At 46.5% G+C, this 19,547-nt stretch overlaps 2 protein-coding genes, 1 long non-coding RNA gene and 1 other non-coding gene across 7 annotated transcripts; 1 reads left to right on the forward strand and 3 right to left on the reverse strand.

Moving 5' to 3' along the window:
• On the reverse strand, positions 1-8,019 carry LOC120679714 (cysteine-rich receptor-like protein kinase 7). Its single transcript, XM_039961366.1, has 8 exons — positions 7,846-8,019; positions 7,489-7,744; positions 7,089-7,311; positions 6,860-6,980; positions 1,011-1,191; positions 797-873; positions 429-602; positions 1-198 (listed from the first exon to the last, which is right to left on the reverse strand). Exons 1-8 carry the CDS (start codon positions 8,011-8,013, stop codon positions 1-3), a joined length of 1,398 nt encoding a protein of 465 aa, XP_039817300.1. The 5' UTR covers positions 8,014-8,019.
• LOC120680343 lies at positions 5,213-5,351 on the reverse strand. Its single transcript, XR_005677613.1, has one exon. It is a non-coding gene; the product is annotated as a small nucleolar RNA Z247 (small nucleolar RNA).
• Positions 8,020-9,200: 1,181 nt separating the features above from the next.
• On the reverse strand, positions 9,201-14,131 carry LOC120677697 (pentatricopeptide repeat-containing protein At1g71490-like). Of its 2 annotated transcripts, none has more exons than XM_039958865.1 (2): positions 11,845-14,131; positions 9,201-9,596 (listed from the first exon to the last, which is right to left on the reverse strand). In XM_039958865.1, exon 1 carries the CDS (start codon positions 13,973-13,975, stop codon positions 11,939-11,941), a length of 2,037 nt encoding a protein of 678 aa, XP_039814799.1. In that variant the 5' UTR covers positions 13,976-14,131; the 3' UTR covers positions 9,201-9,596; positions 11,845-11,938. The 2 variants fall into 2 exon arrangements, with proteins under 2 accessions (XP_039814799.1, XP_039814798.1); XM_039958864.1 differs by lacking the exon at positions 9,201-9,596 and adding an exon at positions 9,832-11,555 and having other exon boundaries at positions 11,845-14,130.
• A 1,245-nt stretch (positions 14,132-15,376) lies between these two features.
• LOC120677700 lies at positions 15,377-18,530 on the forward strand. 3 transcript variants are annotated; one of them, XR_005676417.1, is made up of 5 exons: positions 15,377-15,679; positions 15,781-15,935; positions 16,029-16,563; positions 17,912-18,024; positions 18,298-18,530. It is a non-coding gene; the product is annotated as an uncharacterized LOC120677700 (long non-coding RNA). The 3 variants fall into 3 exon arrangements; XR_005676418.1 differs by having other exon boundaries at positions 18,303-18,530; XR_005676416.1 differs by lacking the exon at positions 18,298-18,530 and having other exon boundaries at positions 15,379-15,679; positions 17,912-18,203.
• Positions 18,531-19,547: the final 1,017 nt, after the last annotated feature.

Genomic DNA, 19,547 nt, shown 5'->3' on the forward strand with positions numbered 1-19,547 from the left:
TCAACGTAGCCTCGCCGCTGGAGGCTGCCACCCATGAACCACCTTCGGCTCCGGAGACTGCCACCCATGAACCACCTCTTCCGCCATCGCCGTGAGCAATGTCCGCCACCCTGCCACCACAAGCTCCCCCTGGACTCCATTTGGCATATCCACCATTGACTTGTACATGTGCCGGAGCTTGCCTCCAATCGCTGATTTCTGCATCAACCACACCAATCGCAAGTGCATGTTTGTGGCATATCAACAAAACCAGGGTGAATATAATTCCAAGAAAAGCATCCAGCTTTTGCTTTCCATTGAAATCATGTTTTCTCTTATATTACCATATGCCAAAACAGGTGTGTGTGTGTGTGTGTGTGTGTGTGTGTGTGTGTGTGTGTGTGTGTGTGTGTGTGTGTAAATGAGTTTTTAGGCCGGGAGACTCTCACCATTGTGCTTTCACTTTGCTTTGTCAAGATGGACTCTTCATACTGCTTCTTAGATCTGTTGTCCGCTTGTTGGATTTGTCTCTCACGCGCTCCAAGAATCTCATGGGTGCTCACTACATGAGGCGGCGTTGGTGATATGTAGTAGTGGATTCCGTTCTTGTTTGTGCCATTCACCTGAGCGAGGGAGAAAAGTTGCAATTATGGCACCAACAAACTGGTTTCTACAGTTTGGCAGCATGTGAGAAAAATGTCTACTTGCAGTGGCTAAAGGAGTACACATAATTATTGCTTAAACAACATGGAAAGCTCTGCTATTTGTGAACTTTAAGGCCAATAGAAGTAGTAAATTGGGATGAGGTTAGACTCACCATCGTAGGCTGTTTGTTGGCCGCCACACCATCCTTCTGATGGGAGTCCTTCTCCAAGCCATTAACTGAAAGGGCATCTGTAAGATCACAAGAGGTTCAATCAGTACAATGCTCCCTGACACTTTAGGCCTTCAGCACGCTAGAGCATCCCGAGAAATCACGTCCCCAAATGATCCCCAAATGAAGTAATTTTATTTAGTCTCTGCTAACCCACCTTCACTGAATTCATAACTGTTTTCTAGCTCCTTTAGCTTATCCATTATATACTGCGTGGCAGGTCTTTTCTCTGGGTCAGCGTCGATGCACATTATTCCTATCTCAACACATGATCGTACTTGATGTAAAGATGTCTCTCGCTGTGGTATCTCCAACCTATTCCTCCAACTCTCAAGTACCTAAAATAGTTGCAGTTGTTGGTTAGAATTGTTAATAATCAGAGGTGCGGAAGTTGTAGATGGGAACGCCGTGCCTCACGCTGGCCGGCGGCTTCGTGTTATATAGAGTGAGGAAGATCCCCTCACGTGGATTTACATCACAAGATCTGTTGGTCAGCCGTTGGTTGTTGTTACAACAAATCCTACCAAATCTAAACAACTCTACAGCTGACCAATGATCTATACTCAAGTACAACTTAAGTAACAAGTTACAAACGACCTTATCTAACACCCCTCCTCAATCACACCTAAGGTTGAGATTGTGCTTGAAATTTTCCAACTGCCGAACAGTGATGGGTTTAGTAAAACCATCTGCTACTTGATCACCTGTAGGTACAAAATCTATGTGCAATAAATTCCTCGTGACTCGTTCTCTGACAAAATGATAGTCAACCTCAATGTGTTTAGTTCTAGCATGAAACACTGGATTGGAAGATAAATACTTGGCTCCCAAATTATCACACCACAATTTAGCAGCCTTAGGTACTCGTATACCAATCTCTTTCAACAGGATCTGAACCCACATTATTTCTGCCGTTGCATTTGCAACAGCCTTGTATTCTGCCTCTGTACTCGACCTGGATACAGTGGCCTGTTTTCGTGCACTCCAGGAAATCAGATTTGACCCAAGGAAAATCGCAAACCCTCCTGTAGACCTCCTGTCATCAAGAGAGCCTGCCCAATCGGCATCTGAAAAACCACTGACTAGTAAAGAGTTACACCGGCTTATCTCTAATCCTATCCTTGTATTTGCCCTCACGTACCTTAGTATCCTTTTGACTGCAGACCAATGCACTTCAGTTGGGGCATGAAGGAACTGACACACTTTATTAACAGCAAATGATATATCAGGTCTTGTGAGAGTCAAATATTGGAGAGCACCAACAACACTTCTATAGTTTGTAGCATCATTTGGACCCAAAGGAGTTCCCATAAAAGCAGATAACTTCTCACTGGTTGAAATAGGCGTGGAAACAGGTTTGCAGCTTGACATGTTTACTCTCTTAAGTAAATCAGATGCATATTTATCTTGTGACAAAACTATACCATCACGTACCTTGGTTACTTCCATGCCAAGAAAATAATGCAGCTCACCTAAGTCCTTGAGGGCAAAATCTTTCTTTAGGTCATGCAGCAAACCTGTAGTAGCTTCAGGAGTCGAACTGACAACTATAATATCATCAACATAAACCAACACAAATACTGTAACTGACCCCTTGTTAAAATAGAAGAGAGAAGTATCTGCTTTAGATGTATGAAAACCAAGTGCAATTAATTTGGTGCTAAGTCTGGCATACCACGCTCTTGGCGCCTGTTTTAACCCATACAGAGCTTTGTCAAGTTTGCACACAAAATTTGGTCTTGTCTTGTCTACATATCCCGGAGGTTGTCTCATGTACACCTCCTCATCCAAAACCCCATGAAGAAAGGCATTTTGCACATCAAGTTGTCTCATACTCCATCCCTTTGAGACAGCAACGGACAAAATAATTCGGATTGTAGACATTTTCACAACCGGACTAAAGGTATCCTCATAATCTATTCCGTACCTTTGCTTGTAGCCCTTTGCTACCAACCGACCCTTGTATTTATCCAGGGACCCATCTGCCTTGAGCTTAGTTTTAAAAACCCATTTACAATCTATAATGTTGATACCCTTCCTCGGTGGAACCAAGTGCCATGTCTTATTTTTCATTAAGGCATCATACTCTATATCCATAGCTTCTTTCCAATGTTTGCTAGCTAACGCCTCTTCTACATTACGTGGTTCTCCAGTAGATGCAAAAAATCCATAACGAACATGGCCATCAGTGTATACCTTTGGCTTCCGGATGCCACCCAGAAGTCTTGTGCGAGGGCGTGCAGGCGATGGTGCAGGCTGCAATGTAGAGGATCCAGGGGCAGGAGATCCTGCCGACGCAGGTGTCGTCGGTGTCGTCGCGGCGTCAGTCGCTACCCCCCCTGGCGCCGACACTTGCATGGTAGTCGCGGGTTGGCGAGGCGGAGAATCTGGTGAGGCGACGACGGGAGGCTGCCACGCGCTGTCCGCTGAGTGGTGCGGAGGAGATGCCGCGGTTGCAGAGGTAGATGCGCCTGCAGCGCCAGCTGCTGCACTTGGAGGCAGCGATCCCGGGGCAGATTGTCGAGGAATAAAGGGCAGATCAGCTCCGGATTCCGTCCCTGTGCTGTTATTTGATGCTTCAGCCTGTAAATCTCCTGTTTCTTCACAGAAAGTATTAGTGCTTGCACCATTAGACCTATGGTCATCTACCAATTCGTCCCCGGATGAAGGATTGCGCAAAGAGGAAGGTAAAAGAAGGATTTCAGCTCTAAGACGAGCCCCTGCATTCTCGTGCAGTTTGGAGAACGGAAAGACGTTCTCATCAAACGTGACATCACGTGAGATATATACCCGGCCGGTAGGAATATCTAGGCACTTAAATCCCTTGTGGAGATTACTATAACCAAGAAAGTCACACTCTTTGGATCGAAAAGCAAGTTTGTGCTTGTTGTAGGGGCGTAGGTTCGGCCAACACGCACAACCAAAGACTCTTAGGGATGCATAATCTGGCTTGGTATGATATAGGCGCTCAAGGGGTGTTTCAAAATTAATAACTTTACTAGGAGTTCTATTTATGAGAAAGGTGGCAGCAAGGAAAGCTTCATCCCAAAATTTTAGAGGCATATGTGCGTGTGCCAACAAAGATAGGCCTACTTCCACGATGTGTCTATGCTTCCTTTCAGCAGATCCATTCTGTTGATGTGCATGGGGACAGGAGACTAGATGAGAGATCCCAATCTTTGTAAAAAAAAGGGTTTAGCTTTTCATATTCACCTCCCCAATCCGTCTGAACAGCAATAATCTTACGGTTAAAAGATCTCTCAACTAGATTTTGGAAATCTCGAAATTTCTCAAAGACCTCAGATTTATATTTTAAAAGATATATCCATGTGAACTTACTATAATCATCTATGAAGCTCACATAGTATTTGTATCTACCAGCCGATTCAGGTGCAGCCCCCCAAACATCAGAAAAAATAAGCTCAAGAGGATGAGAGGAGACACTTATTGATGTGGGGTAAGGAAGTTGATGACTCTTGGCTCTTTGGCACGCATCACACACAGCATCTTTATTCAAATCAAAAGAACATGGAAGTTTATGATCTCTAAGAACTCTCTCAACAATGTGAAAAGAAGGATGTCCTAAACGATGATGCCATCTATCAAGTGGCACTTTATTGACACTACAAGCTTGCTTGGATGCTGGTGCAGAAGGGAGAGGGTACATCCCTCTTCGACATGGCCCCCTAAGAAGAGTGCTCCTCGTGTCCCGATCCTTAATGAGAAAGAAATCAGGGTGAAACTCAAGATACACATTGTTATCAGATGCAAGGCGATGAACTGAAATTAGATTCTTTGTAGTGGATGGCACATGCAAGATATCTCGAAGTTCAAGGGTTTTATCTGGGGTACGAATAGTAGATTGACCAATATGTCTAATGTTCATACCTGCACCATTAGCGGCGTGGATCTGATCAGTACCATTGTACTTCTCACGGACGGCCAGCTTGTCAAGTTCTCCTGTGATGTGATCGGTCGCACCAGTGTCGGTGTACCAACTGTTGTCGACGGTGTAGGAGTTCATGGCTGCACCGGCGTGCCTTTCTTCAGGGACATAGTCCTCCTCAAACCTGTGCCAACACCTGTCCGCAGTGTGACCGGCTTTGAGGCAGACTTGGCACACCGGCTTGGAGTTGCTTGAGTTGCCACGACCCTGGTTGCCACGACCAGCACCTCCTCCATTGTTGTTCTGGCGCTGGTTGGAGTTGTTGGTGTAGCCGAGGTTGCGCCCCCGTCCTCGTCCTTGACCACGGCCGCGGCTAGAATTGCCATGACCACGACCAAAGCCTCCACGACCTCCTCGATTGGCCATGTTGGCCGAAGATCCCGAGTGGCCACTGCCCATAATCTCCATACGAGTTTCAAAAGCAAGAAGCTGAGAATACGCTTCACTTACAGTTACCGGTTCCTTCCTTGCTAGGAGGGAGGTGACGACCGGATTGAACTCCACGTCGAGGCCGGTGAGGATGTACGTCAGGAGATCATCATCTTCAACTGGCCTTCCTGCAGCTGCCATCTCATCACCTAGAGTACGCATCTTGCCAACGTACTCGGTGATGGTTTGATTCCCCTTCTGTGCGGTGGCGAGCGCGAGCCGTGTGTTCACGACTCTCGCCCTATTCTGCGATGCATACATCGCTTCAATCGCAGCCCACAGATTCGCTGCGGTGTCTTGTGCAGCAACTTGAGCGAGCACTTCACGCCCTAGGGACCCCAGGACGAAACTCAGCACTTGCTGGTCCCTGGAGTACCATTCTTCAAATGCCGGATTGGGAACAAGGGTATCCTTGCCGGCGCTGTCCTTGCCGTTGACCTCTTCGGCAGGAGCTGGTGAGGTTCCGGTGAGATGCCCCACCAGGCGCGACCCGCGGACGGCGGCGAGGATCTGCGCCTTCCACATTGCGTGGTTGGACTTGCCTAGCTTCTCCGTAATGGCGATCCCCACCAGAGGGTTGATGATGGCGGTGGAGGAGGAAGCCATGGCAGGAGATGGTTGGTGTTTAGTTTGTGGCTCTGATTACCATGTTAATAATCAGAGGTGCGGAAGTTGTAGATGGGAACGCCGTGCCTCACGCTGGCCGGCGGCTTCGTGTTATATAGAGTGAGGAAGATCCCCTCACGTGGATTTACATCACAAGATCTGTTGGTCAGCCGTTGGTTGTTGTTACAACAAATCCTACCAAATCTAAACAACTCTACAGCTGACCAATGATCTATACTCAAGTACAACTTAAGTAACAAGTTACAAACGACCTTATCTAACAAGAATATGTTTGAAAAGGAGGGATAGATATAGAAATGGGAAATTATAGTGTATCGAAAATTTCATACTTGTTGATATTAACACACAAACCACCCGATTTCAGTTCTAACAATAAAATGTTCTCCCAAAAAAATTAGGGTGTGCCTAGAGCATGTAGGTAGGGCTAGCACCATCAAAATTGTCTTTCCATATTTGTCAAGAAGCAAGGTGAAATAATAGGTACTATATATAATTATCTCCCTGTCAATAATAATTTATTTACATGCCATTTTAATTTATATTATCATCGATCTCATATAACTTATTTGGCAGTCTCTCTTTAAAGATTATTCATTTCTTTCCCTCCGCATGTTTAATTGTTTAACCATAAAACATTTTGTTGTTGCATTGATACTAAGAAAGAAATGTTTCCGTTATCTCGTTATTTGAAACCAAAACTGTCATTTCACTCCTAGATGCAATGTGCTTACTACACCACTTGTCACTTGACTCTATCAACGAAAGCCCAACTACGGGTTCCTAATAGAAAGGTCACACCATTTAGTTATATAGTACAACATTTCGCAGAATATGATATCAAATTTTACCAATAGGCCGACAAAAATATTGGATAGGTCATCCTGGCATGCGTAAACATATTGTACAATGTCTAAGAAAGGAAGTATATTGTGCACAGTAAAAGTATGACTAGCTATTTGAAAATCTAACTTTTATTTGTAAATCCAATTCATAGTTTTTCTTACTTTAAGGACCGTGGAATACCCCTTCTGTCCTGTCAATATTTCCATAACTATAACACCAAGACTATACATGTCTAGCTTGAATGTGATTTGCCCATTGTAGAATTCTGGTGCTATATATCCCCTGGATGAAAATACATATAATAAACTGTTGGGTGAATGGAAAAAGGAATACCGTATATTTCATACCTAACCAAAAAGCTGATCTTTCAAGAGGGTTTCAAGATCTTACATTGATCCAATCACTTTTGAAGTAATATCCCTGCTTTGGTTTTCATCAAAGCACCTTGAGAGACCAAAATCAGCAATTTTTGGCACCATGTTATTATCTAGCAATATATTACCAGGCTTGAGATCTAAGTGGACAATATGATTCTCATGAAGATAGTGTAAACCTTCGCATATTCCCTTGATCAATTGATAGCGCACTCTCCATTCGAGTCCACAAGATGCATCTGTGAAAGGGAGAGTGGGAAGGTTTCATGTTTCAGATAATAAATATCCTTGGATGCCATATAAAGTGTAGCACGCAGTATGCCGTTTCTATATTTCTATTGTAGATAACAATTCCACAAAAGCAAATATGATGTGAATATACATATATAGCATGCCACTTGATCAGTTGATCCTACCAGTTATATGCTCACAGAGACTCTCATTAGGTACAAACTCAAAGCAGAGCAACCTGTTTCGTACTTCTGCCAAGACAGACTTCCCCTCATAGTCTGTCATTTCTCCTTGTGTGTCAGCACAATATCCCAGAAATCGCACTATGTTCTTATGCCTCACCTTCATGAGACATTGCACCTCTTGGATGAATTTCTTCTCATGCATATCAAGTGTGTTATACAACTTCTTCACAGCAATCATACCATTTACTATCGTTCCCTGGATTTATGGTTGCATTTGTCAGCATGAAGACGAGTTTCTAGAACAGCTGCAGCTAAGCAAAAGCATAACTGAGTTGCAAGACTGAGGGTTATGCATACCTTGTGAACCACTGCAAACCCACCTCTGCCTATCTCGTGGTCATCAGAGAAATTATTTGTGATGGCTTCCAGTAGCGATAATGGCAGCTTTGTTGGCTTTACACTTCCATCAAATAGCATGTGTTCCAGGTAATTATGTGCAGCACTAGCTTTACCATCCATTTGCATGTATGTATGGTAGCCTTCACATCAGAGCATGAGCATTACTGCCACACGTTACCTGCAAAATTTATTTCCTCCTGAATCTTTTACATTTATGTAGTTGAGGCTGAGAGATTTTGAAGGTTCGATTTTGAGAAATTCAAAAGTCAGACGAATCCCAGAATCTAGAATCCAGATGCCAGTTTCCTTTTTTCTCTAGCCTAGTTCAGACCTCTCTGTAAATCCCTGTAAGTTTTTCTTTTCTTCTCTTTGATTAATAAAAAAATCACGGTGGGGGCCTCCCTCATTGTTTTCGGTTCAAAAAAAAAAGAATCCAGAATCGAGAATTCATAATCAGCTGGATTCTTAATTCTAGGAGTCATCTAACTTTTGGATTTCCCAAAATTGAGTCTTCAAAATCGCCGGAAGTTAAAACAAGTGGGCCTGGAGTTTAGCAAAAAGGAGCAGGGGCATAATCCTCCTTTCACATGGCTGGACAAATGAAAGGTTTGGAGAGAGATGGGACTGTAACGAACATGGCCCCATTTAGGCCATTTCGAGTGATTTTGGTGATCGAGTGACAACACAATCAATGGGACTAACGAGCTTGCGAGATCATATTTGTAGGATTTCTTAGGTCCCTTGGATGACATCCAAGTCATATCCGAGATGTCAAATGCACCGTCGAGACGAGATGTCCAATGCACCATCGAGACAAGACGTCCAATGCACCATCGAGATGAGATGTCCAACCCAATGTAGAGACATCAAGTCGTAGTGAAAAAGCAGAGATAGAATATATTTGGAGTGTCCAAATGACCGCTGCGACGAGTTGGACAAGTGCAACAAAGAAACAGGAAAATCACAGTGGGGTCGGATAATCCGAATACCCTAGGGTCGGACTATCCGACCAAAGCACTCGGTTAATCCGACGCGGCCGATCTCCGCCGGGGAGGAGCCTGTCGAGCCCTAGCTCGGCGTGGCGCGGCGTCGAGAGACGTGGCCGCACTCCGTCCACTGCGCCAGGAGCCGCAACCGAGATCTGCCTCGCCGCGTCGGTGCGGGACGCGGTGGCGGCAGCGGTGCGGTGTGGAGGGGGCGGGGCAGCGGCGGCGGTGTGGGACGGTGGTGGTGGTGGGAGGGGGGGCGGCGCGGGGTGGAGGGGGCGGGGCGGCGGCAGTGCGGGCGAGAGGTGGGGAGGGCAGGGACGCGGGGGGAGAGGAGGCCATGAAAAGAAGATGCGTGCTGGCAGGGCTGCTCACGGGCCATGCAGGCAGTGTGAACGGAACAACCGCCGCGCCCGCAATGGGAAAGCAAGGACCAGCACATTGACGGGGATAGCAAATCGCGCGAACTGCACGTGGGCGATGAGAGCCGTCCGATGGAGGATCCGACAACCCGCAGAAAAAAGGCGACTTGGACACCCTAGCCGGCCGCGTAACTCTTGTGCTTTCATATATAGAAATGACTATGAATCACATGAGCCCAGGACAGCAAAAGAACAGTGTCAATTGATAGTAGTATGCGGATTTTGATATTACCATGCCAAATTGTTTGTGGGAAGTAATGGAAGTGCCATCCTTCATTTGTATGTAATAACGCAAGATTCTCTGTTAAATGAACATTCAAACAAAGGGGTATCAGTGCATCAGAGACCAATAATATCCTCAAGTTAGCAAGAACTTGATACATACATTTCTAACATTGATTCCTTTTCGAAGGAAGAGCAAGCACACTGGTTCTGTAATGGTGACAGATATTTTGGGGTAACTAGGCCTTATGCTTTGCCAAGAGCTTGAGAGATTGAGGGAGACTAGAATTGTTTCTTCATTGTTCATTTCTTAATTAGATTGATACATCTCCTCTCATTATATAGAGAGGGTTACTTGACCTGTAAGCAAGGCTTACTTGACCCCTAAGTAATATCCTAACCTAATCAATCTATCCTATTCCTTTCCTAACAAACCAAATCCATCTAATCTAATTTGACGGGTACTGTTCACGCGGTACTGTTCCGCGTGGGCCCTTGGGCTGGCTCCGCCTACCATCTCGGTGGCAGCCTGCTGGCTGCCCATGACATCTCCCCCGCCCTTGGAGACCCAGCTCGCCCTCGAGCTGGATAGTTACTGGTCGAGGAAGGAGCCGACAACGTCCTGGATCCCATGGGAAGAGACTAGCAGCCAGCTGGTCGCCCTGGTGGTTGCTGTGGCCTGAGCCCCTTGAACCAGGGAAGGATGCCCGCGCTGAAAGCTCTTGCGGCAAGGCAGCGACCTGTCCTTGCGAGTCACTGGTGGGTGCGGTGAGGGAGTTGATGAGCTTGGCCAAATTAGTCATGGTGGGTGCTGTCCGTGGCGACGAATTGGGGACAGCAGAAGGGGTGGTCGGCGCGGCGGCGGCTGGAGTGGTCGGCGCGATGTAAGGGGTGGTCGGCGCGACGAAGAGGGTGGTCGGCGCGATGAAGAGGGTTGCCGGCGGCGGAGGTAGGTGGAGATGGTGAGCGGGAGCGAGTAGGGTAGGTTGGATTGCTGCACGCAGCTTCCTTGTGGCGTGCCTCGCCAAGAATCCTCGCGCTGCCGCCTGTAGCCGCACCGCAGCAAAGCGTTCACGGCCGGACTTCTCCAGAGATTGCATCCGCCGGCGTGACAGGAATCCCCGTGCTGCTGCCTGAAGGTGTACTGCCACGAGGCGTTCACGGTCCTCCTTATCCTTCGCCTGGAAACGCGCACTGAGGCGATCCAGCTGTGTGAACACATCAGCAAAGAGGCGTGAAGTGTCGTTGGTAGCAGGGGACACATGATGGAGCAGGGTGGAGCGTGGGGGTGATCCGAAGCGTAGGTGTAGTAGCTTGGTGAAGCGGCGCCACGCCGGGGTGCCCTCATCCCGCTGGACTTGGAGGAACCACATCCGGGCGTCCTCCGCCAAATTACGGGAAGCCATCCACACTTTTTCTTCCTCCATGATGCGCTCCCGGTTGAAGTAGGTCTCGCATTGGTTGATGAAGGCGAGCGGATAAGATTTCCCATCAAATGGAGGAAAATCCATCTGGAACTATGGCATAGGTTGTGGTGGTGGTAGATGGCGGCGCAGATCGATGGCCGGCCGGGGAGGATAGATCGGGCGGCGTGGAAGAGGATCGCCGGCTAGCTGATACCAGATGTAATGGTGATGGATATTTTGGGGTAACTAGGCCTTATGCTTTGCCAAGAGCTTGAGAGATTGAGGGAGACTAGAATTATTTCTTCATTGTTCATTTCTTAATTAGATTGATACATCTCCTCTCATTATATAGAGAGGGTTACTTGACCTGTAAGCAAGGCTTACTTGACCCCTAAGTAATATCCTAACCTAATCAATCTATCTTATTCCTTTCCTAACAAACCAAATCCATCTAATCTAATTTGATGGGTACTGTTCGCGCGGTACTGTTCTGCATGGGCCTTTGGGCTGGCTCCGCCTGCCATCTCGGTGGCAGCCTGCTGGCTGCCCATGACAGGTTCAGTCCAATTGCCTCTACCACTTGGCATCAGAGGTAAAAGGACCTCTCACTATCTTCTTTCAAATTTTCCTAGCTGAGCCAATGAAATCAAGAACAGATGTAAAAGAACATGACAAGAAATCCAAAGTACTAATTCAGAAAACTATTGCTCAAATTTTTTTCATCTAGGAAATTTTATAGCATATCAAATTGTTGTATAGAAGTACTTCCCACGTATAGGTAGTTCAAACCTCAAAAACAGGACGCATATAAACAAATATCTGTAATTTATAAACTGGAATGATGAGGTACCATCAATGTGTAGACAAAGTACCAGTAAGTAATGTGATAACATTTAACAAAAGGTGTCAACAACATATCACCTCTTCTGCGATGTGAAGAACACAGGTTGCTAAGATGCTTGCCTAACATAAAAGCCCTGGTCCCAAAGTAGCCTATCGGATTCCAGCTTTATTGTTACCCACCAAAAGCTTCATTGAATTTCACTTCCTCACTACTAGAGAAATCAATATCTGTCATGTCATCAGACAAGCCTCCATGTGTACTGTGGTTTAAGCAATAATCTTGTTTGACTGGACATATGTCATATTCTGACTCCAGTAAGGAATGGGTTCGAATCATATTTAGCTCCATTGCGCTCATTGATGATCTAACCTTAGCTAGTTCTGGCCAGCGTTTGGCTGAAATATACATGTTTGCAATCAATTTGTAGTGACCAGGGTTGTCCGTCCTCATTGCCAGCAGCCTCTTTGCAGCTCGATCCCCAATTTCCATTTTGCCATGGATCCTGCAAGCCTCAATTAGAGTTGCCAACATTGCAGCAGTTGGCTGAAATGGCATCTTGTTAATTATCTCCTCAGCCATCCTCAGCAAACCTTCACGGCAGTACAAATCGACCATGCAAGAAAAATGCTCCACCCTTGGTGCAATGCAAAATACATCAAACATCTCAGCAAATCGTAGTTGCCCTTGAGTTACCAGCCCAGAGTGGCTGCATGCTGAGAGAACTGCAACCATAGTCACATGGTCCACCTTGATATTGTTGGCAATCATCTCATCAAAGAGCTTCAGTGATACAAGACCCACTCTTTGCATTCCATACCCCAAAATCAACGAAGTGTAGGCATGCCTGTCTCGACACTGCATCTGTTCAAACACTCTGCGGGCAGCTGCCATCTGTCTAGACTTTGAGTACATGTCAACAAGTGAGTTCTGCAGTAAGTTAGAGCCACTGAGTCCATGCTTGATGATGTAGCAGTGCATCTCCCTTCCGTGACACAGGTGTCCAAAACGTGCACTAAGTGAAAGCATAGTTAACACAGTAACATCATTTGGAAAGACAGCAGAACCAGTCATCTCTCGGAAAAGACACATAGCTTCCTCGACCTGCTCCATGAATGCAAATCCTGCTAGCAATGAATTCCATGTTGCCATGCTCCGAACTGAACATGTTCTAAACAGACGGTAGGCAGACCTCATCATCTGGCATCTTGAGTACATTGTGATCAATGAACATTCCACGCGCTCAAGCCTATCGAAGCATAGACGAACAGCCACACCGTGCAACTCACGGCCAATTCTCAGATAACCATTCCGACCACATGCCTTGAGGCCAACCACAACAGTCACAAAATCCAGCCCTGGACCGTGGGAACTCCTCATCTGCGATACCAGCCTCATCACCTCGCCGTTGTTCCCCGCCTTCAAATTTCCTGCTGCAACAATGTTCCAGGTGACAATGTTTGCCCCAGGAACCTGCTGCAGCAGCTCAAACGCCTCACCCCACATACCCGTGGACGCATACCCAGACACCATCGCGTTCCAGCTAACAACATCCCTCGCAGGCATTCCGTCAAACACCCTGCGTGCGTCCTCCAGCTCCCCGCACTTGGCATACATCCCCACCAGCGCATTCCAGACGTACATGTCCAGGCCGTATCCCCACCTCTGAATCCTCTGCTCAATCCCCCGGCCAATGGTGGCATCCCGGAGCTCGCCGCAGGCACGCAGGACCGACGGGTACGTGAACCTGTCGGCGCCCACGCCCAGCGCCAGCATCCTCTCGTAGGCGAGGACCACTTCGGCCCACAGCCCCCGGTCCGCGTAGCCCCATATGAGTAGGTTCCAGGGGAACGCCCGCGCCTTCCCTGCCGCGCGCTCGACGGCAGCTCGCGCCGCAGAGAGGTCGCCGAGCGCGATGTAGAAGGAGGCGAGCCTGGGGAGCACCGAGGGGTGTGCGCCCAGGCCGAGCGCGACGGCGCGCGCGTGCACCTGCTCGCCGGTTAAGCGGGCGTGACCCGCAGTGCAGGAGAAGAGAAGGACAGAGAGGGAGGAGGGGGAGAAAAAAGAGGTGGGCGGCGGCGGCGGTGGTGGTGGTGGCGGGGACGGGTCCCGGGCGTGGGCGGCATTAAGCCAAACGGGTGGGAGGCAGCGGCGGATGCGGAGGAGGTGGTGCTTGGAGAGCGCGGCGGGAGGAGGAGGTGGCGGGCGCATCAAACGGCCGGCGCCACCGCCGTCTTCGTGGCATCACCACCTCGCCGCCGGCCGGACTTGCCGGAGAGGGAGGCGGCGGCCGGCGGGCAAATTGGGTGGGAGGCTTTCCAGGTCTGGGAGCTCTCTTCGGCGCGGCAACGACAGTCTCCCTTCCTTCGGTCCATGACTTGTTGGGCCCACCAAGTCGGTGGCTCCACTCACGACAACCCAACAATCCTACAGGCTGAGCCGGGCCGGGCAGGAGTACTAAAGGATCATGGGCTGGCCCATCGAGAATTTGCTTCTAATCAATGTAATGTTCACATCGGGTTTCTTAAAGATAGATTGGTCCTGCTTAGGGATGGCAACGGATACATATCCGATGGGTAGTGGCCACCCATACCCGCACCTGCCATAGCTAAATTCTACCTGTCGGGTTACCCGTATCCGCTCACGGGTAGGAAAATGCTTCCATACTCGTACACGACGGGTAACCCGCACCCGAAAGCATACCCGAGAATGGGCGGCGACGGGAGCTTCAGATTCGACATTCGAGGTTGATTCCGTGAGGAATGAGGTCGCGAGGGCGTGTGGCGCTGCGCTTACACGATGCTGCAGTGCGGCGGCTGGGATAGGCGGGTGCAGGTGGAGGTCGACGCGCGGCCGGCCACGGAACGACGAAAGGTGAGGGCTGAGTGGCTGACCGGCGTGAAAAGCGAGGCCGCACGCCTTGTGCGCTCGAGCGTGAGTCGCGCCCCGCGCAGCGAGTCCGCGCCCCGCGAGGCTTTGCGGCGGCCGGCGGCTGGCTGGGTCTGGGAGGGGAGGGGAGTGGCCGCGCGAGGGAGCGAGTGAGATGAGGCGAGGGGTGAGGCCGCGCCCGACGCTCGTGGGTCCGCACCCCGCGCCGCGAGTCCGCGAGGCCACGACTCCACGTGACGGCGCGAGCACGTGCGGCGGCCGTCGGCTGGGTTTGGGTGGGGTGCTGGGAGGGGTGGGGTGGGAATTAGGGTTAGGATTTGAGGGGACATATATATACCACGAGCATTTGGGCCAAATTTATGGGCAGTATGGGCTAAAATGAGATATGTATTTGGGCTGGTTTGTTTTGGTCTACGGGTATTTTTTACCTGCGGGTATGGGTAGTAGCCACCCACACCCGTACCTGTCATACCCGATGGGTACAAAATTTTACCCAATAACGTACCCACGGGTACAAAAATCATTCCATACCCCGTCTTCTTATCGGGTAAAATCCGTAGGGTATTCGGGTTTCGGGTACCCATTGCCATCTTGAGTCCTGCTGGCGTGTCCACGTTTTCGGCTCTGCTGGCTTCCACATGCTGCCAAGTGTCATCAGACATTTTTGCAAAAAAGTCCTCCAATTTTATCAGAATTAACTCGTAATCCAACTCGTCTTCACCGGAAAATCCCTCGCAAACCGAACCCTACCTTCTCCTCCTCTCTCTCCCCTTCCTGCCGCCGCGCGCCGCCCTCTCCCTTCTCGCCCGCGCACGCACGCACGCCTCCTGGATCGCCGCTGGATACTCTACTGTCGCTCGAGCAACCGAATCCGCACAGCCTCGGCGGCACAGGGGAGCGTCTCCCCAGCCGCGTGCAGATTGGACGGACCTTGTCGGCCAACGCGGCGGCCATGGTCCGCTGTGGAGGAAGCGCCCGCCCAATCGCCATCCTCTTCGTCCGTGCTTCCCTCAGAAGCTGCCCAAGGTGAGAGCTCTCCCGACGGAATGAATAGTCCAGTGTCACCTCCTCCTAATTGGTCTTTTCTCACCCGCCGGCTAATGGATCTAAACCATGGCTTTGGCCAGGCTGAGGCTCAGACATCACCGATGCCGTCGCTCACCGGGAGGCTTGCCGCGGCGGAGGTGGCGTGGATGTGCTGTCACCTCCAGACTCTCTCGATCTCCTGTTGAAAGCCCTCAAGAGCAAGAAGTTCACCAGTCTTGATGTCTCCTGCACCAAGGTGAGCGCTGCAGGTTTCATGATTTCTTCGTTTCTGCTTGGGCCAAGGAATGAAAGCTTATCTTTGTTTCCTCCTAATTTTCTTGATTTCAAGGCATGAAGTTTCCAACGCGCATGTTTGGATGTCCTCCTTTGATCCGTGCCTTGCATTGTAGTATGAAGGTTTGCTCAGCAGGGATGTCTCCTTCCCCTATTCTTTTTTTTCTGTCTCTTTGAATCCTACTTACTCAATACATTGAGTCTCGATTCATATGTTTTACATACTGGTCCGAAATTAGTTGGAAGCTCCACATGGTGATTGTTAATGTTCTTCTCTATTGCTTTGGTGCCTTCCAAGTGTTCGATGAAATGTTTAGCTAGCATATACAACATTTTTTATTAGGTTTAGGTTATCACTGATGTAACTTTTCCCCTAAATTTAAGCAACCATTCTTGCTACCATGTTAGCATCTTAACAAGCTGATAGCTTATTTTATTATTCCTGTTCTTTATCAGAGTTCCTACATCCAATTGGTGCCTCATTGTTGATGAACCACGTGGAAGCATACAGTTCGTGTTTTGGTGAATTACATAAAGGTCACCCAAGCACTTGGAATGATGCATGACCTAAGTAATTTGATGCCTACATGGTTTGTTTGTTCGCTTACTTGTTCCCTAGCCTCGGTCCTTATTTTTGCTTGTCTTTACAATCCTGTACACGTTCAACTTTAAAGTAGTCGGGCATTTTAATTTCAGTTGAGGATTTGGACATCTATAGAGTTTAATCATCAGTGTTTTATCATTGTATTTGAACCCTGTCACCATTCTCATGCATATTCAGTTGCTTGGAATTTGTGATTTGGCATTCCTTTGGTTTGTAAATAATTATTGTTAATTTTGCAATAATCTTTCATGTCTGCCAGTTTTTCTGAACCATTCTAAAATTACAACTGTATTGAATACTAAGTTTACCTATTTATGTGTACCAATTCATCAGCATACAATAGACTGATAACTAAACTAAGGATAACCAAACACTACTTCCGATTGGAGTAAAATAATACTATTCCATCAGCAGATTAAATTGATACATGACTTCTTCAAGTTAGGGGATTCCAAGGGTGCTTTGTTGGATGAGGATTTTGCAATAAGTGAGTGAGATTTGAAGGGTGCTTTTTTTCCCCAGAGGGGACAGGTTGCTAACTTTTGTCATAGAATTTTGTTTACAAATGTTTTTAACATGCTTGCTTAGTCTAAAGATGTAAAGTTTTGATACATGTTACCTCCAATATTTTCGCCTTTCATACCTATGGTCGAATTGGAATTGGTTCCAGACATATGTATTTTCATATTGTTGCCTTTAGCTCATCCCACATTTTATCAGGAGCATGTGTTGGAAGACAGTGAGGTTTTAATATGCTCTATTGCTTAAGTTGAAACATACCAGGGCTGTTTCATGGCATTCATGATTGTGAAACAGTTGGCTCTTCATATATCTATATATGCCATGACTCTAATAAAATACTCACTCTCCTTGTGTGGCTATATATAGATACAAATATATGATTGCCAGGCTTCTCCGTATAAATGACTTTTGATGGTTGGGTTCAAATAATTTATCTTCCTAATTTCGTAGTATTTGGTTTCTACTGCAATCATCTCTATGCGTTTGATAATCTAAAAAATACATATATAGTTGACCACTAGCTAGGCCTCTACAAGTAGAAACTTGATACAACTCTTCCATCATTAAAAATCACATGAACTTATGAGATAACCATTGTTATCAACTCCACTCCTGATGCACACACTGCCACTTCATTGGTACGCATGATTCTTCTTATTGCGGAGTTTGTGGTATTCTCATCTTGTTATTGTTTCAATACCTCACTCGATGTCATTACTTTCTATTTAAGAAACAAATATGCCCTTATTCAGAAGGGAGACCAACAATCTACAAAGGGCACTAATGAACCTGCACACTCATTTATTTTGCAGATGCCTTTATGCTTGATCCAAGAAACTGCACATGGCATGGTCATCCTAGATGGAATTATAGTTCTGCTGACTATCATAACAAACATATTTGCATAGAGGAAGCTACGCGGCATGTAAAATTCTTCTGTTTACTTTTAGCTTTGTATATCCTAGATAGAGCTACACATCTTGGTTGTACACTTCCATCCATTTATGTGTCTGTATAGATGAACTTTACCTGATGCAAACACCAATTGTACCATAGAGCAAAGTGGTGTATATTTTTCTTAAATAAAAATTATCATGTTGAGCACATCCACGTGTAAGGCAGAGATTGTAATGCATGTTCTATCTACAAAGATAGCTTGTCGCTAATTGTTTCCTTCTGCATTTGTAAATCTGTGTAGTGTAGGCTTGACTTTACAACCAAAGGTGGATTCACAGCCTATCAATGTTCCAGCCAGGCTTGCTCCAAGCACTTGAGTTATGATTTGCGAGGCTGAGTTAGATAATGATCTGGGAAGATTGAAATTGACTTCATGATAGAGCGCGCAACGCGCGCCTCATGTTCTAGTTTGTGAACAACAAGATTCAATGTCCATATATATGATGTATGTAATGATCAAGCTCTTATGTGTCACAATTAATTCAGCTGAAAAGTGGAGGTGTTGGATTTTATGAATGCTACTGATTTAATTTGAGCTACTTTTTGAATTTTAAATTATAATTCCAATGAATTATTGCCCTTTTGGAATGCTGCATCGACAACGTAAGCTAACCATGTCAGCTGTGGCAGTAGGGTAATGTATTTCCCCGGAAAGGATATATATCGCGCACGTTACAATTCGGGAATCCATCGTCTGAAAGAGTGATTGGGCCTTTCTTAATCCTATTTGGCCCAATGGTGCTTGCATGTAACTATTTAATCTCCTTTCGTACTATATTGCGCGCACTTTACTTCTCTTTTCCCGTGCACATGCATACGAATCGGTTGGCTGGGCATGCAGCATGCACATGCATGCATGTATGTACATTATCTTCTCTTTTCCCTTACACATGCATGTGAATCAGTTAGTCTTAGCATGAAGCAGAAACATGCATGTATGTAATGAGTATCTTATCTTCTCTTATTTTATTCCTTTTTATTCTCTTCCATTTTTCTTTTTCTTTCTAATATCCTTGTAAATATTTCTTTACTACTATATAATATGTTTTCCTTTCTTTTTGTTTATTTTTATTTTATTCCTTATTTTCTTTCTACTATAAACCAAGTACAATAGCTCAAAATACACTAATATTTGATGCATTTTTTGTTTCTAATTTCCTCCTTATTCCTTATCTAATGTTTTTCCTTTTATTCTCTAAGTTTATATCCCACTCTTTTTATCTATTCTTTCTCTACCAATCCTCTTTTTTATATTTTTACCTTATATTCTTCTCTTACTCCTTATTGTTGTATTTATCTATTTACTTTTTTTAGATAGTAATATTTGTCTACTATCCATAATATAATTGTTCGAGTTGTATAATTTATTTGTTCGTTTTGTAGATTAAATTGTTCAACCACGTTGGTTCGTTTGTTCGTGATATTCATTTTTCATTATTTATCCTGCATAATCAAATGTTCGAGATGTTTAATATTTTATTCGTTGCACAT

The sequence above is a fragment of the Panicum virgatum genome, chromosome 6N (genome assembly GCF_016808335.1).
Source record: "Panicum virgatum strain AP13 chromosome 6N, P.virgatum_v5, whole genome shotgun sequence".
Taxonomy (NCBI): Eukaryota; Viridiplantae; Streptophyta; class Magnoliopsida; order Poales; family Poaceae; genus Panicum; species Panicum virgatum.

Bases quoted from the DNA above. Each gene is read 5' to 3' on its own strand.
- LOC120679714 (XM_039961366.1), bottom strand. From the start codon at position 8,013: ATGCAAATGGATGGTAAAGCTAGTGCTGCACATAATTACCTGGAACAC. The intron at 7,745-7,845 runs GTATGCATAACC...CCATAAATCCAG, and splicing joins GGTTTGCAGTGGTTCACAAG to GGAACGATAGTAAATGGTAT. The intron at 6,981-7,088 runs GTAAGATCTTGA...ATTTTCATCCAG, and splicing joins TCAAAAGTGATTGGATCAAT to GGGATATATAGCACCAGAAT.
- LOC120677697 (XM_039958865.1), bottom strand. From the start codon at position 13,975: ATGCGCCCGCCACCTCCTCCTCCCGCCGCGCTCTCCAAGCACCACCTC.